Source organism: Neofelis nebulosa, chromosome 5 (assembly GCF_028018385.1).
Source record: "Neofelis nebulosa isolate mNeoNeb1 chromosome 5, mNeoNeb1.pri, whole genome shotgun sequence".
Classification (NCBI taxonomy): Eukaryota; Metazoa; Chordata; class Mammalia; order Carnivora; family Felidae; genus Neofelis; species Neofelis nebulosa.
Window position 1 is genome coordinate 117703257 of NC_080786.1, and position 14206 is coordinate 117717462.

The following is a 14206-nucleotide window of genomic DNA, read 5'->3' on the forward strand; positions in this document are numbered from 1 at the left end:
TCACATAAACAGAGGTTGTTTATATTTATTTGGGAGTTCGGAAAGGGACAAGGTTCCTATTTAGATTTTAGCGAAGGACGAGAAATAAGGAAATGGAAGATACGCTTTGCCTTTCAGCTACGCAGAGCTGACTAGAGTACACACTCCCCATCATGTACATTATTTGGCTATAAACCATAGGTTATCCTTCACTTTGCTGAAGGATGCTGAAATGTGACCATGCAAAAATTACTTCATGCAGAGCCATGAATTTCCTTCCCCATTTTAAATTAATTTAATCTGCTCAATTCTTTCCTAAAACTCCTTTTGCATTCTCTGCTTTGTGGGGAAGTTATCCAATTATGTATCAATAAGGCTAAAACTAGAATGGTGAAACCAAAGTACCAAAACAGCTTAGGAACTTACAATGTCCATTCCCAAAATGAAGTCTTTTTTCATCAGCACCATGTTTTGACTTGTTATAGCCACAGAACCTGGAGGGAAGTCAGGGGAAGAGAACACAGAAGGAAAATATATGAAAGCAATTATCTATGCTCAGAATGTGCAAAGCACAAAAAAAAAAAAAAAAAAATAAGGCATTTTCCTCAAACAATTAAATGCTTTAGTGAAAGTTTAATGACTTCATATTTTCTAAATCCTTTATAGAAAGCCTCTTTCTCTGGGGACTCTGGAAAGCTGCCTAATGAGGAGATATGCAGAGTTGCTTCCCCACTGTGCAGACCCCTTCAGTTCAGTTTTTATAATGGCCTTAGAAAGTGTTTATAGTATTTTTTTTTTAACAACTGCTGTTAGAATGAATGAAGGGTAAAGTCTCCATTGTCAGCGATTAGTGCTGTGCTGCCTTACCAGTGTTCTGGGTGAGAAAGTGGCAGGAAAATCTGGGGTGTATTTCAAGAGTGAGAGAACAATTGGAAAAAGAGAGTAAAAACCGCAAACTAGGTCAAAAGGGAGAAGTGGTATGAGGTTGAAAAGTGGGGCAGGAATTTCATGGATAAAAAAAAAAAAGAAAATCAAAACTAAAGATGGAGAAACAAAAGGAAGGGAAGGGAAGAAAGAATAGATACAAGCAGAGACATTCTTAGTTGTTAAAATACTTCATTGACCACAGTCTTCAGATTGTAGCCCAATTCAGGGGAGCGAGCAGAGCAATAATGAGTGGTCGTAAAAGAGACCGCAAACTCACCTCCCTATCAAAACGTAGGTGACCACTGTGAGGAGAATAATGGCCACTGCCGCTGAAATGGCAATCATTACCACTTGGCTGTTTTCACTGGAGATGGAGAAAGCTGGGGGGTGGAGGAGAAAAAGAAGAAAAGGACAGGCATTAACACACCATAACTAACATCGGCATGGAAAAGCTGATAAACTCAGTCATAGTTACTCTGGTTTTACCTAAAACGTGGCTTCCTGCTTCATACAGTATAAACAGAATTCCCCACGTTAGTGTAAAAACAGACAGTGCCTGTAAGGGTGCTTGAAATTTCCAGTTAATAAGATAAGATACTCTCTTTCAATGGCATCAATCAAACGCTACTTGAGTGCAGACTCTGCGAAACATCCTGGACTGGTTTTCTGTAGGCTTACTGCAAAGAAACTCATTGGATACACCAGAAGTTATCAGAGGAACACAGTGAACAGGTCAGATTTCCCTGAATGAAATTATAAAAGATCCCTAATTTTTTTTTTTAATGTTGATTTATTTCTGAGAGAGAGAAGACAGAGCACGAGCGGGGGAGGGGCAGAGACAGAGGGAGATACAGAATCCGAAGCAGGCTCCAGGCTCTGAGCTGTCAGCACAAAGCCCAGCATAGGGCTCAAAGTGACAAAAGTTGAGATCAGACCTGAGCTGAAGTCCGATGCTTAACCCACTAGGCCACCCAGGTGCCCTAAAAGCTTTCTAAACAAGCTTAATTATTTTGCAATATCTAGAGTTATTAAAATGTTTTTTTTTTTTTTTTTTTTTAACACATACCACCAACAAATTGCTCTCCTACCTTTGTGAATGTCTCATCACTCACTCACCTAAAAATAGTCCGGGAGTCAAACCTGGCCTGCTACCAGTTTTTGTATACCTCAGGAGCTTAGAATGGTTTCACATTTGCTTCATGGTTGTAAAAAGTCAAAAGAAGATTTTTGACACGTAGAAATTATGCAAAATTCAAAATTTGGTGTCCATAAGTAAAGTTGTATTGGAGCACAGCCACATTCATTTGTGTATTATCTATGGCTGCTTTTATGCTACAACAGCCAAGTTGAGTAAGAGCACAGAGGCTGTCTACACACACAGCCTAAAATATTTATTATCTAGCCCTTTACAGAAAAAGTCTACTGACCCTTGAGCTAGACCAGTGCTTCTCTAACTTCAATGTTCATTCAAACCACTTGGGAATCTTGGAAAAGAAGTTTCTGATTCAGTCGGTCTAGAGTGGGGACTGAAACTGCTTTTCTTTTCTCTTTTTAAATTTATTTTATTTTATTTTAGAGGGGTGTAGGGGAGAGGGCAGAGAGACAGAGAGAGAGAGACAGAGAGAGAGAGAGAGAGAGAGAGAGAGAGAGAGAGAGAGAGAACTTTAAGCAGGCTCTAGACTCAACATGGAGCTTGGTGCGGGGCTTGACATGGGGTTCAATCCCATGGCTCTGGAATCATGATCTGAGCCAAAATCAAGAGTTGGACACTGAGCCACCCAGGTGCCCTGAGACTGTGCTTTCCTTATGAGCTTCCAGTGATGCTGATGCTGGCTGATTCCAGACCATGTTTCGAGTAGCAAGGATAGAGAACACAAATACAAAATCATCTTGTCTTCTCCCTCACCTCATCATTCACTATCCAATTAATCACCAAACTGTTTTAAGTGTTTTTTAGTTCTTCTGGATTACAATTAGAAAATCCTAATTGGTCTTTATTTGCATGTCTTTCCTATCTTTTATCTGGCCAGTAGAATATTCCTTCTAAACCATCAATTTGATCATGCTGTTGTCATGCATAAAAGTTTTGCAGGGCTCTCCATCACTTTAAAAAAAATTTTTTTTTAACGTTTATTTATTTTTGAGACAGAAAGAGACAGAGCATGAACAGGGGAGGGGCAGAGAGAGAGGGAGACACAGAATCTGAAACAGGCTCCAGGCTCTGAGCTGTCAGCACAGAGCCCAATGTGGGGCTCAAACCCACAAACCGCGAGATCATGACCTGAGCCGAAGTCGGACGCTTAAGCGACCAAGCCACCCAGGTGCCCTCTCCATCACTTTTAAGGTAAAATGCAAATTCTGTAGCAGAGCAGGTAAAGCCATTGAAGATCCTGTTCCTTGCCTACACCTCCAGCCTCATCTGCTATTAAACTCCATAAGCATCCTAATCCCTAGACTCTAAAATATACACAGCTTCCGGAACAAGGCCTTTCACATGCTCGTATTTTAACATATATTGCCCTTGTAGTAAATGCTGATTGAACAAATGAATGAGCGGTGTATCTAAAGAGCTTAGAAGAGAGAGTGTGATTATTTGAATACTATCACCTCTCCAGACGCCATTATCAAATGTTCAGCCTGATCAAAAATCTAAGTTTGGAAGGATTTCTTGAAAATAATGCAGTTTTAGGGAGAGCTAAATGATGCAAATAAAGAGACATGGCAGATGGGCTGTAAGAAGTTTTCCAAGCATCTGAAAATAAGAGCTCCAAGTGTGGTAGGATGGCATCCTCATAATATAAACTGCTGCAAGCTCTTTATTCTTTACTACCAGCAAACTGTTTACACCACTGTGGCAGGCACGGGAGTGCCTGCTCGCATCTTCCCGCTGCCAAATTTGCAGCGGGCAGACAGCCTCCAGCTGCTGCACCTTCAGGACCCACCGCAGCCTTCATGCACGGGCCACCCTCCCCTCCATGACTAAACACTACAAGGGGACTGGAGCCAGGCCCTCCCTGCTCAGTACAGGACTCCTCTAAGGCACTCTTCACTCTGGGGTTCCCCACCGCTTGCGGGACCCCCAGGGGAGACCCGCAGAGCTGCGCTGCTGGCTGAATCTCCTCCTCCTCCACTCTTCTCTTTCCCTCCACCTCTTCACAGACGCTGACAGACATCCCAGCAAGAGGTGCAGCCTGACTGCTTCTGTTCTTCCCACCTCTTTCCTCTCTCTGCATTTTCCCCTATAAAGCTCATAGAAGTCCATCTTAACATCTCTCTCCCAGAACCCCTGGACGGATACATACCTATCCATTGGATACAGATCCGTGATTAGTTTGTAAAGTAACTTAACCTAGTGATTCAATAATGCTCCGTAAACCTATAATAATAACTCTATCTCATGCTTTCTATGTTGTATGTACATCGTAGTAACTTCTAAAGTGCAGCAAGGTCTGCATTCTCTGTGAAGTTTAGCCAGGAGATGAGATAAATGTCAATGAAACTGGGAGAGGAAGCATGATAGAAGGAAGAGGAATTCTCTGTTTCTTTTTCTGTCACAGACAGAATTAAATTAGGACATCTCTGCAATGTCCTCCAGCTCTAAATATCTATGAATCCTGGGGACTACCTAAGGCACATAATCAAAATGGATCATTTTTGTTAGTGAAATTAGCAAACATTTATAATGAGGGATTTTGAATAAATGCATTATAGAGTTGTCTAAAAATGTTACATGGAACACTTTTAAAAATTGCTGTCTATTACATGTCTTAGAAACTCATTTTGAATATGTTTTCCCACAAGCCAACTGCTTCCCCTGTTTCTGGCCACTTCCCATTTAGAACATCCTGCACATACAGCCGACCTTCTCTCCCTAAAGCAGACTGGTTAGGAGCTCAGTCTCGTGAAACAGAATGCTTGGATTTGCACTTATTTTGCTGTGTGACACAAGATCACTGTTGCAAGGATTAAATGGGTTAATACAAGCAAAACACTTAAAATGGTTCCAAGCACTGAGTACGTGCTTAATAAATGTTATATATTTTTATTATTTCATTTCTCCAGTAAAAAACTGGCAAAAAGTGCTGTGGATTCAGTTTCTGCCCAGTGAGGGTTTCCAGACAGTTGACTTGTCTGCTTTCCCAAGCGCGTCAGTTTCATTCTGTTTGTACTTCGTGCTTTGGAGATGCCACCTTGACTCTAGGGAAGCCCCTTTACTCCTATGAACTCTACAATTTCAGCATAATATCTTTTTTTTTTTTTTAATGTACAACTGCAGCACTAGATTAGTACTCCAAAATTTGGAGATTCTAGGTTCACTGACTTTACTTCCTAGTTATGCAACTGGAGAAAAAACACACATAAACTCTGTCCTAAACCATGTATAAAGGAAATAATAGTACCGGAATAACTTATGGAACAGGATCAAATAAAATGCTTATGAAAGTGCTTAATGGGTCCCTGGATGGCTCGGTGGGTTAATCGTCCAAACCTTGATTTTGGCTCAGGTAATGATTTCAGGGTTCCTGTCAGTGCAAGCCTGCTTGGGATTCTCTCTCTCTCTCTCTCTCTCTCTCTCTCACTCTCTCTGCCCCTCCCCTGCTCACTCTTTCTCTCTCTCAAAAAAACAAAAACAAAAACAAAAAACTCAACAAAAAAGAAAGAAAATGCTTAATATATTATCACATAAATACATAGGTTCTCGAATCAGACCTGTCATTTACCAATTGTGTGATTTTGGAAAGCTTACTTAAACCTCTCTATGCCTCAGTCTCTTTGTGAAATGAAGATGATAATAACTATAAAAAATAAGACATTTTGGGGCCCCTGGGTGACTTAGTTGGTTAAGCATCCGACTTCTGCTCAGGTCATGATCTCCCCGTTCTTGAGTTTGAGCCCCGCGTCGGGCCCTGTGCTGACAGCTCAGAGCCTGGAGCCTGCTTGGGATTCTGTGTCTCTGTTTCTCTCTCTCTCTTCCCCTCCCCACTAACACTCTGTCTCAAAAATAAACATTAAAAAAAAAAAAGATAATTACAAAAAATATTATCTAAACTCCAGGTAAAAACCCACTTTGTTCTACTAAGAAATATCTATATGTGTTATGAAAGATAACTTCTAATATAATTTTTAAAAATAAAAACTAGAAAAAAATTAGAATAAAGAGCAAAATGTTAAAGAAATACAAACATCAGTCTTTTATATATATATATATATTTTTTTTTTAATATCAATATATAACAAATAAGACTCTTAAGTTCTTAGAACGAATTTTTATGAATACATCATTCTGATTAAAAAAACAGAGAGTTGATTTTGTCTTTTTTTCTCCCTAGGACAAAAGGTACCTTTTTTTCTCATCCATATTTAAAGTCTGGAAGAATTCTATGGTGAAAAAGAGTAAACTGAGTTTTTAAAATATCAAACCGTACCACTCAAAGATTTTTATAAATGAGGAACATGATGTTAAAAAGCTCATCTTTTCCTTCTTACTCTCTTTTCATCTGCTGTATCCATCAGTGGAAGTATTGCAAATATAAAACTTATTTGGCAAAACCCCCAAACCCTGTAATTTTCAAATGGAATATTTCTTAAACCTCAGACACGGAAACCCCATTAGAGGTTCGTGCAGAATGCTGCCACAGCAGTATCTGTAGTAAATCTGGAATCACATTAGTATATTGGGATTTGTTGTTCCCTTTGAAAATTTACATATCACCCAGAGTTAAGTGCTGTTTAAAAACAGAAAATATGTTTATCTAATGGTGATCTGACCCTCCTGCCCCTCGATATACCTAATTTCTACCACAGGATATAATGAACATGTGTTTTTTCGCTTTCTGGGATTTGTGATCTTTCTTGGTAAAGCAAATGTAGGTTTTGTTGTTTTTAACTTAAATAACCATTTAAAAGTTTGAAAAAAAATTCAATTTGTAATCATTTCAGAACAAGAAACTTGTTTGCGGGGCGCCTCACTGGCTCAGCCGGTGGAGCCCACGACTCTTGATCTCGGGGTTGTGATTTCCAGCCCCACTTTGGGTGTAGAGATTACTTATAAATAAAATCTTTAAAAAAAGGCAACTTTTTTGCATTACTTAAATGTTACAAAAAGATTGAGAACTACCAATGTTAAATTGCAATTAAACTCTGTTATGATGTCATCTAAAATTTTAAATTTGTTTTAAACCTGTTCAAGATGCACTTTCATGGTATTTTATAACATTCTGGTTTCTAATGTTCTCAGAGAGCCATTTCTCTTTGGAGTCCCAGAGGGAAGGCTGCCCGTGGACGAGTCCTGCCTTAGGCAGAAGAGGCTGACTCCTGTGCCCTTGCAGTGTTTAGTCATGGAGGAGAGCGTGGCCCCTGCAGCAGGCCTGCAGTGGGTCCTGGCAGGTGCAGCAGAGGAAGGCTGTCTGCCGCTGCTGACTTGGTGGCAGGGACATCCGAGCAGGCACTCCCAAGACCGCCCCACAGGTGAAAACACGTGTATCCATCACAGGAGAATTAGCAGAGGTTTTGAAGTATATATAGATTAGTGTTTTGGGGGTTGGCAGCTCGCCTTCGAGTTAGAAGAATTACCGCGTTTCAGCATGAGCTGATAATTTCTAAGAACACTAGATTCTCAACACCTTGCAGAAGGTACAGCTGGTTACAGTAAGCGGCGTTTCCAATCAGCTGACAAAAGGTGTGCCATAAAATAGCATAACTGTTTGATGCAGTAACTATTATTTAACTTAAACTGTTTTTTATAATTTGTGTTTATCTTTTAATGTTTCTATTAGGTATGGATTGTGGGCATAATAAAAATATTACCGTACCAAAACCAATGTGCTTGTAGATCGCAGACAAAATATTTAGACAGGAAATACACATGCCAGGAGAAATGCCAAATCAGAACAGTCAAAAGAGATTACTGGGTTTCTCTTCGGTACTGTGCTGGCCATTGTCAGACCCTCCCTGGATGATTTTTTCTAAAAGGAGTTCATCTTTGATTGTCTTTCTAGGCTATTTTACAACTGTGAATTTAAGTTGCAGGAAACTGAGTGATGTATACAATTTTTCCCATTACAATTAAAATAAAACGTTCACTAGACATAGAACTGGTTTATGTACAGTAGAAAAGATGACTCCAATCATTACATTTATTGTCCTATAGGATATTAATCAGTCTGGGACAAATTAATAATTTTAAGTATTCCTGATTGCCTGTAATATATACACACACAAATATGTATTTATATATGCATAGTTATCTGTTCTTCAAATTTCCTTTAAACAAGTTTAATCTAAAAAACAAATAAACCAGTTTAATCTTTTTTAGAATATAATAAACAGAAATAAATTTATAATAGTCTCCTCATTAATTACTACACTAAATAAAATCCTTAGCTTGAAGTTGAACTTGTGTTCACTCCATATTAGTACCATGGCCATGATATTTATTAGCTTTTTGAAAATCATATTTTAGCAGAGGGTTTTTCTAATATGAAGCAAATGCATTTGAAGAAAAGAGAAATGCTACTGGGAAATGTTTGCCAATTTTAGACCAGTCTATGCCAAATTTGGTGTCAGACACACAAGATTATCCAAATTGCTTGTGAATGTGAATGAGGTGATAAATCAGGTTTTAGAAAATCCTTAATCTCCAAGTGATACAAGACTGAATATGTTAAGGATTAAAACAATATTAAAATCCTCATGGATCAGCAAGTTTCTTTTCATAGTTCACTGAATCATGCAATGAACCTGGAACATCTGGATGAACAGGTACTGGGAGTATGTTACCATATTAAATGGCGTTCCTCAAAGCAATTTATGGCCAACAGAAGACCAGTAGCATTCCAGGCCTTAGAATATGTTTGATTTGTAAAAAAGAAAAAAAAACCCACACAGATGCACACCCACACTACAGACCCAACGCTATATAAATGGCTAAATATTTCAAGCAGTACACTTTCAATGTGTCTAAATGTCAACATATTATCTAAATTTAGATAGGGAGAAAAAGAGTGAATTATCAGACAACTTTGCAACAGCCCTCCCCCCTACACCCTATATTGAAATAATACATACAGTCCGGGCTAGTTTCAAATTCAAACTTGCGACTGTTGGTCCCATAGCCAGCTGCAGTTCGGGCTCGGATTTGGAATACGTAAGTAGTGTCAGGCTTGAGGCTACTGATGGTAACATTCGTGCCTCTTGCCCTCAGAATGGTATAACTTGTCTCTTGCTCCTGCTTTGAGGTAAGAAAAATCATGTTACAATCAAATCTTCATAAGGCTATTGGATGGTAAAAAGGTGAGCCACCCAAAACCAGTTCTTTCAAATTTTAACATAGGACATATAAAAGAGGTGACAATTATTTCACTCTCTGAATACAACAGAGGCATCTTGAAGCTAACAATATATACCGAATTTCCTAATTTGGATAAAATGATTTGCGTCTTGCACATAAAGCAGGAAAAGTTAGTTTTCATTCTTACTGGTTAGTGAACATGCAAGTGATATGCTTTCTTCACAGCCAACCCTGAATGAAAGCTTCAATCCAATTTCAAAAATAAACTTACAAAGAGGAACATACCCTTTTGAATTAAACCTAATAGGGATGCCCTACTGATTCTCAGAAAGATATCAATTATAAAATATTAAACTTTAAAAAGGCCCAGGTTTTACATATAGCGCTACATTAAATTTCTCAGCATCACTTATATGTGCACTGTATTTAATCTAAGTCACTGTGGTTTAGCAGAGACAGATATCTTCAGATCAAAGCCTAGAGACATTTCCCCAAAGGATCTTCTCCAGGACACTTACACTGTATGTTAGGACTTTGCACTATTCACAGTGCAAAGTAACAGTAAAGTCTTTGTGTCAAGCCTTGTGTGCAAAACTCGGATTTTCAGAGAATTGTGTTTTTCCCCTAAGGCACATTAACATATACTGAGCACTTTATGGGTAACCTGATTTTGAACAATAGTGGAATGCCCTGCACCTGTGCCGGGGCCCGGAGTGGATATCCTCAACCAAAATAACAGAATTTACCGGAAAAAAAGTTGTACATTACACACATTTTTTAGTTAATGATGCTGGTTATGTATTGAATCACATTTGAGTTGGTATATTAAATAATAAAGAGGATCAAATATATTTATTTTACAGAAAGAATTAATTCATTTTTGAAAAAATTGAGCATATGCCTGGAACTTGAATCTGTTCATCATCATTAGTGAAGTAAACAGTCAAGAAAACTAGACCTTAAAAACAAAAAAAGAAAAAGTAAAAGAAAGCTAGACCTTACAGAACTTAAATATAGTGAAACATTCAAAACATTTCTAAGCATCATTATATATATGTATATGCATATGTATATGTGTGTATATATACATATATATATGTATACATATATGTGTATATATACATGTGTCCGTATATGTGTATATGTATTTGAGAATAATTTTTAAATTTATGATTTAAGATAAAAGATATTTAAGATAAAAATAAGTATTTATATAAATGTATATATTAAAGACAATATTGCAAGTAAGTTTGCATCAAATTTTTAAATGTTTAAGGATTAAAAAGTAGATTCAGCCATTTTTTCCTGCACTGGCTAATATTGTTTTAATATAAGGATGTGCATTGTGCTTTGTTGGTAGAATCTGACAATTTCAGAATTTTGTGTATGTTTGTCAAGATATGAACATAGATTAACTGTATTTTTGAATTAGCTCTAAATGTCTAAAGGTTGCATGTTTTCTGGTTTTGCTATCTAATCTGAACTGAGGCATATCATTAATTTTTTTTATTTTGTTGCATTATCTATAAAACATGGATTCTTATATTTGCCCAATCTACCTTGTCACACTTTTAAAAACAGAAGATCTCGATCAGATGAGTATTTCACAGTGTCACAGTGGAGCACCAAAAGCTAGGATGTAAGTTATTTATACTATGACTTTAGCACAGTGAAGTTTATTAGGCCTCTTGTTTTCTTTTAATGAGAGAGACATTCCTTTCCCTGCATGTGGCAGTATGGAAAAAAATGGCATCATACTTGTTTGTGAAATACATTACCCTCAATAAAGAGAATAACTACACAATGTAGATAAATGTTTATACATTACTTTTTTTTTTTGCACAACTGTTTATACCACTAATTCTCTAATCATCCATACTCAGGTAGAGCAAGGCTTGTAATACAGGGAAACATACTAACGGAGGAGTCATGGCTGCCTGGAATCAAAACAGATAGCTGTTTATTAGCAGTGAGCTTGTGAGAAATTCAAATAATGCCATGGACTCTGTTTTCTTATTTGTGGATGAACCTATTTGCCCACTTTCGTAGGATTATCAGACAGCTCAAAATTAAATAATGTATGCAGAATTGTTCTATGAAGTGCTCTACGAATGCACAATTTGTTTTTTTTTTTTTTTTTTTTTTTAAATTTTTTTTAATGTTTTTTATTTATTTTTGGGACAGAGAGAGACAGAGCATGAACGGGGGAGGGGCAGAGAGAGAGGGAGACACAGAATCGGAAACAGGCTCCAGGCTCCGAGCCATCAGCCCAGAGCCTGACGCGGGGCTCGAACTCACGGACTGCGAGATCGTGACCTGGCTGAAGTCGGACGCTTAACCGACTGCGCCACCCAGGCGCCCCGCACAATTTGTTTTTAATTCACCTTGAAATACTTTATAAACTGCACACAAATATGTTTCGTTCACATTGGTAGCTATAAAACCACCCACCTCTGATAAGATTTGAATACATCTTGCTTTCAAACCTCACCATAATTTATAACCAAAGAAAAATAAGTGCCATTTAGAGTGATGAAATACTATATCCTAAATTCTACTTATAAATAATCATGTACCTATTTTTATAATTGTATTACTGAATCACAATTTTATGATGTGGACCAGACTCATCCATCTATGCCCACCTTCTAAATTACCTTGTACGACATCAAGAAAGCTTTTCATTGTCAGTTCAATTATACAATGGTTTTGTTATTAGTTCAAAGTTCAACAGTTCAGTATCTGTACTGAATGAAATTCATGTGAATGTGAAGGTCAGGAAACGATGCCTAGGCAATAAACTAAGGAACAGTCCATTAAGAGATGAAGGAATCACTGTGAAACAGCTGATAGAACAGGGGTCTCTCAATGTAGAAGGAAAAATGTCATTTCCAATGCCATAACTAGATGGCTTCAGTTTGGTACTGACATCTTTGCTGTGGCTTATTGCTATAGAATGGGGGATATTTGGCACAGTGATTTCAAAACCCCACTGTCCTTATAAATCAAAGGTATCAGAGGACCCAAGTTCCAAACAGAGCTCTACCATTTCTTAGCAATGCCATTGGTTTCTTTGCAAGTGCACAGCTCATAAGAAGGTAACCTCTTTCCCTACACAGCCCAACCCTTTAACGTCATCTCCCCACCTTTTCATAGTATTTGACCTCGTAGTCCAATATGATCCCATTAGGGTGTTCAGGCTCCTGCCAGGATAAAGAGATGCTGTTTCTGGATGTTCGATCCTTCTTAATCGTCATGACAGGTGATGGAGCTGTAAAGAAAATGGGAGGGGATGGGGGAGGACACAAATCAATCCAATTGGGAAGGCCAGTAAGGAAGAGCAGAACGAGAAGGGAACAAGCAAATGCAAGCTATCATTGCTCTAATCTTTGGCAAGAAAGCACTATCTCCATTTCAAAGGCTCTGGAGTATTAATCTGGCCCCATATCAAGCCTCGGCAGCTGGATTATAGCCTTGGTACATACAGACCTATGGAAAATGAGCTGAGATTTTCAGCTGCTGGTGGACTAGTGGCAAGTGAGCAGATGTTTTCAATCTGCTACTATAATGTAACCAATGAAATATATTTGATATATTAAAAAAAAGAACAAAAAATCAGGGCTACCTATTTGTTATAATGTTGCAAAGTTATTAATGCCAGATTCTTCAGCTCATTGATAACATTTTCATATGCAACTCTTTAAGAGGACTGGAATCCATTACGCACCAGGAGTCCCTTGGTATCTATAGATAATAATAATATTTACTGTATTGTAAAATACACAGGGTTTAGAACATATTATAGTAGGTCTTGACTTCTAACCAAATCTCTCATGAATAAAAATATCAGGAAACAACAATCTTCTGCTGTTACATTTTTATTTCTTAAAATATATATATTTAATAAAAATACCAAGGAACTGAATATACTTCATGTCACAAATCTTGGGACATATTTTGAGGTGTCTTATTGGGTGTTGACTCTGTATTTGTTATGTTTTGCTATGCATTATCTAAAGTACAGAATATGAATAAAAATCATCTGTTTGGATCAGATATCATACGGTTACCTTCATTTCTAATGGAAGATTAAATATATTTTAAGTGATATCCTCCTTAAGTCCTTCCATTAAAAAAAATGCGTACTATCCCTCAGTGCACTTCTGGTTTCAAATCTCAACCTTGGTACACTGGCCAACTGAAATATCTCACTGTGGGGTTCAGCAGCATTCTGCCCTAATAGAATGCAGCAAAAGAAATTGCAAACATGAAACAATACAAAAATCAAGAATTATCAAGTACATTAACTGTTGAATTGTTTTCACTGCTAAAGGACCTATTTTCTTACAGATTTTTCTCAATCAAGAAGCATTAGAACGCTGTGTATTTGTATTCCCCAAAATAGCCAGCATTGGAAGATTCCTATTTGTGGATTTGATGTTTCTGTGATTGTCCCATGCTGACGTTTGCATCTAACCTCTTAAATTGTTCCTGTCTGTAAATGCCTTTCATTTGTATTCCTTACTTAAAATAGAGCTTTTGCTAAGCTTGCCTCGTGACACTGTATTAGAAAGGGTAAATCTAAATGAAAAATCCGCTTCAATAAATTCCCCATCCTCCTATTTCTATTATTTGTAAGATCTTCTGAACTCTTTTGTAATTAAAGCTTCATTCATTTAATGGCCTGGGAATGATAATTTAATCTTTTGCCAAGGAAAAATGTAGCTGTTGCTTTTCTGATGGGAAAGTAAATATATTTTCTTAACCATATTTTATTCCCATTAGCAATTAACATCCTTTCATGTAACTTAACATCATTTACCTTTCATATTCAATTTTTGTCTATTCAATATTATTGTTTTATTTCTTGGATTGGCCTCACAGCACCCTCACCCCTCCAACCTGTACTGGTTTGCTGCTCTTGAATTGATTCTTAGCAAAGGATAATTTATTTTGGTTATATTTCATTAAAATTTTATAAATGTATTCAATGTTTCTAAATACATCATT

At 37.4% G+C, this 14206-nt stretch overlaps 1 protein-coding gene across 3 annotated transcripts in view; it reads right to left on the reverse strand.

The window, feature by feature from the left end:
- The window catches only part of EPHA3 (EPH receptor A3), a 360460-nt gene that overhangs the window by 67047 nt on the left and 279207 nt on the right, over positions 1 to 14206 (reverse strand). For 2 of the 3 annotated variants that reach the window (XM_058731684.1, XM_058731686.1), the window contains exons 6-9: positions 12343 to 12467; positions 8974 to 9136; positions 1184 to 1286; positions 406 to 473 (exon numbers count right to left, since the gene is read on the reverse strand). In XM_058731684.1, coding sequence (XP_058587667.1) covers positions 406 to 473; positions 1184 to 1286; positions 8974 to 9136; positions 12343 to 12467 — 459 coding nt within the window. The remainder of the gene's footprint in view (positions 1 to 405; positions 474 to 1183; positions 1287 to 8973; positions 9137 to 12342; positions 12468 to 14206) is intronic. The other variant, XM_058731685.1, reaches the window with a different exon arrangement.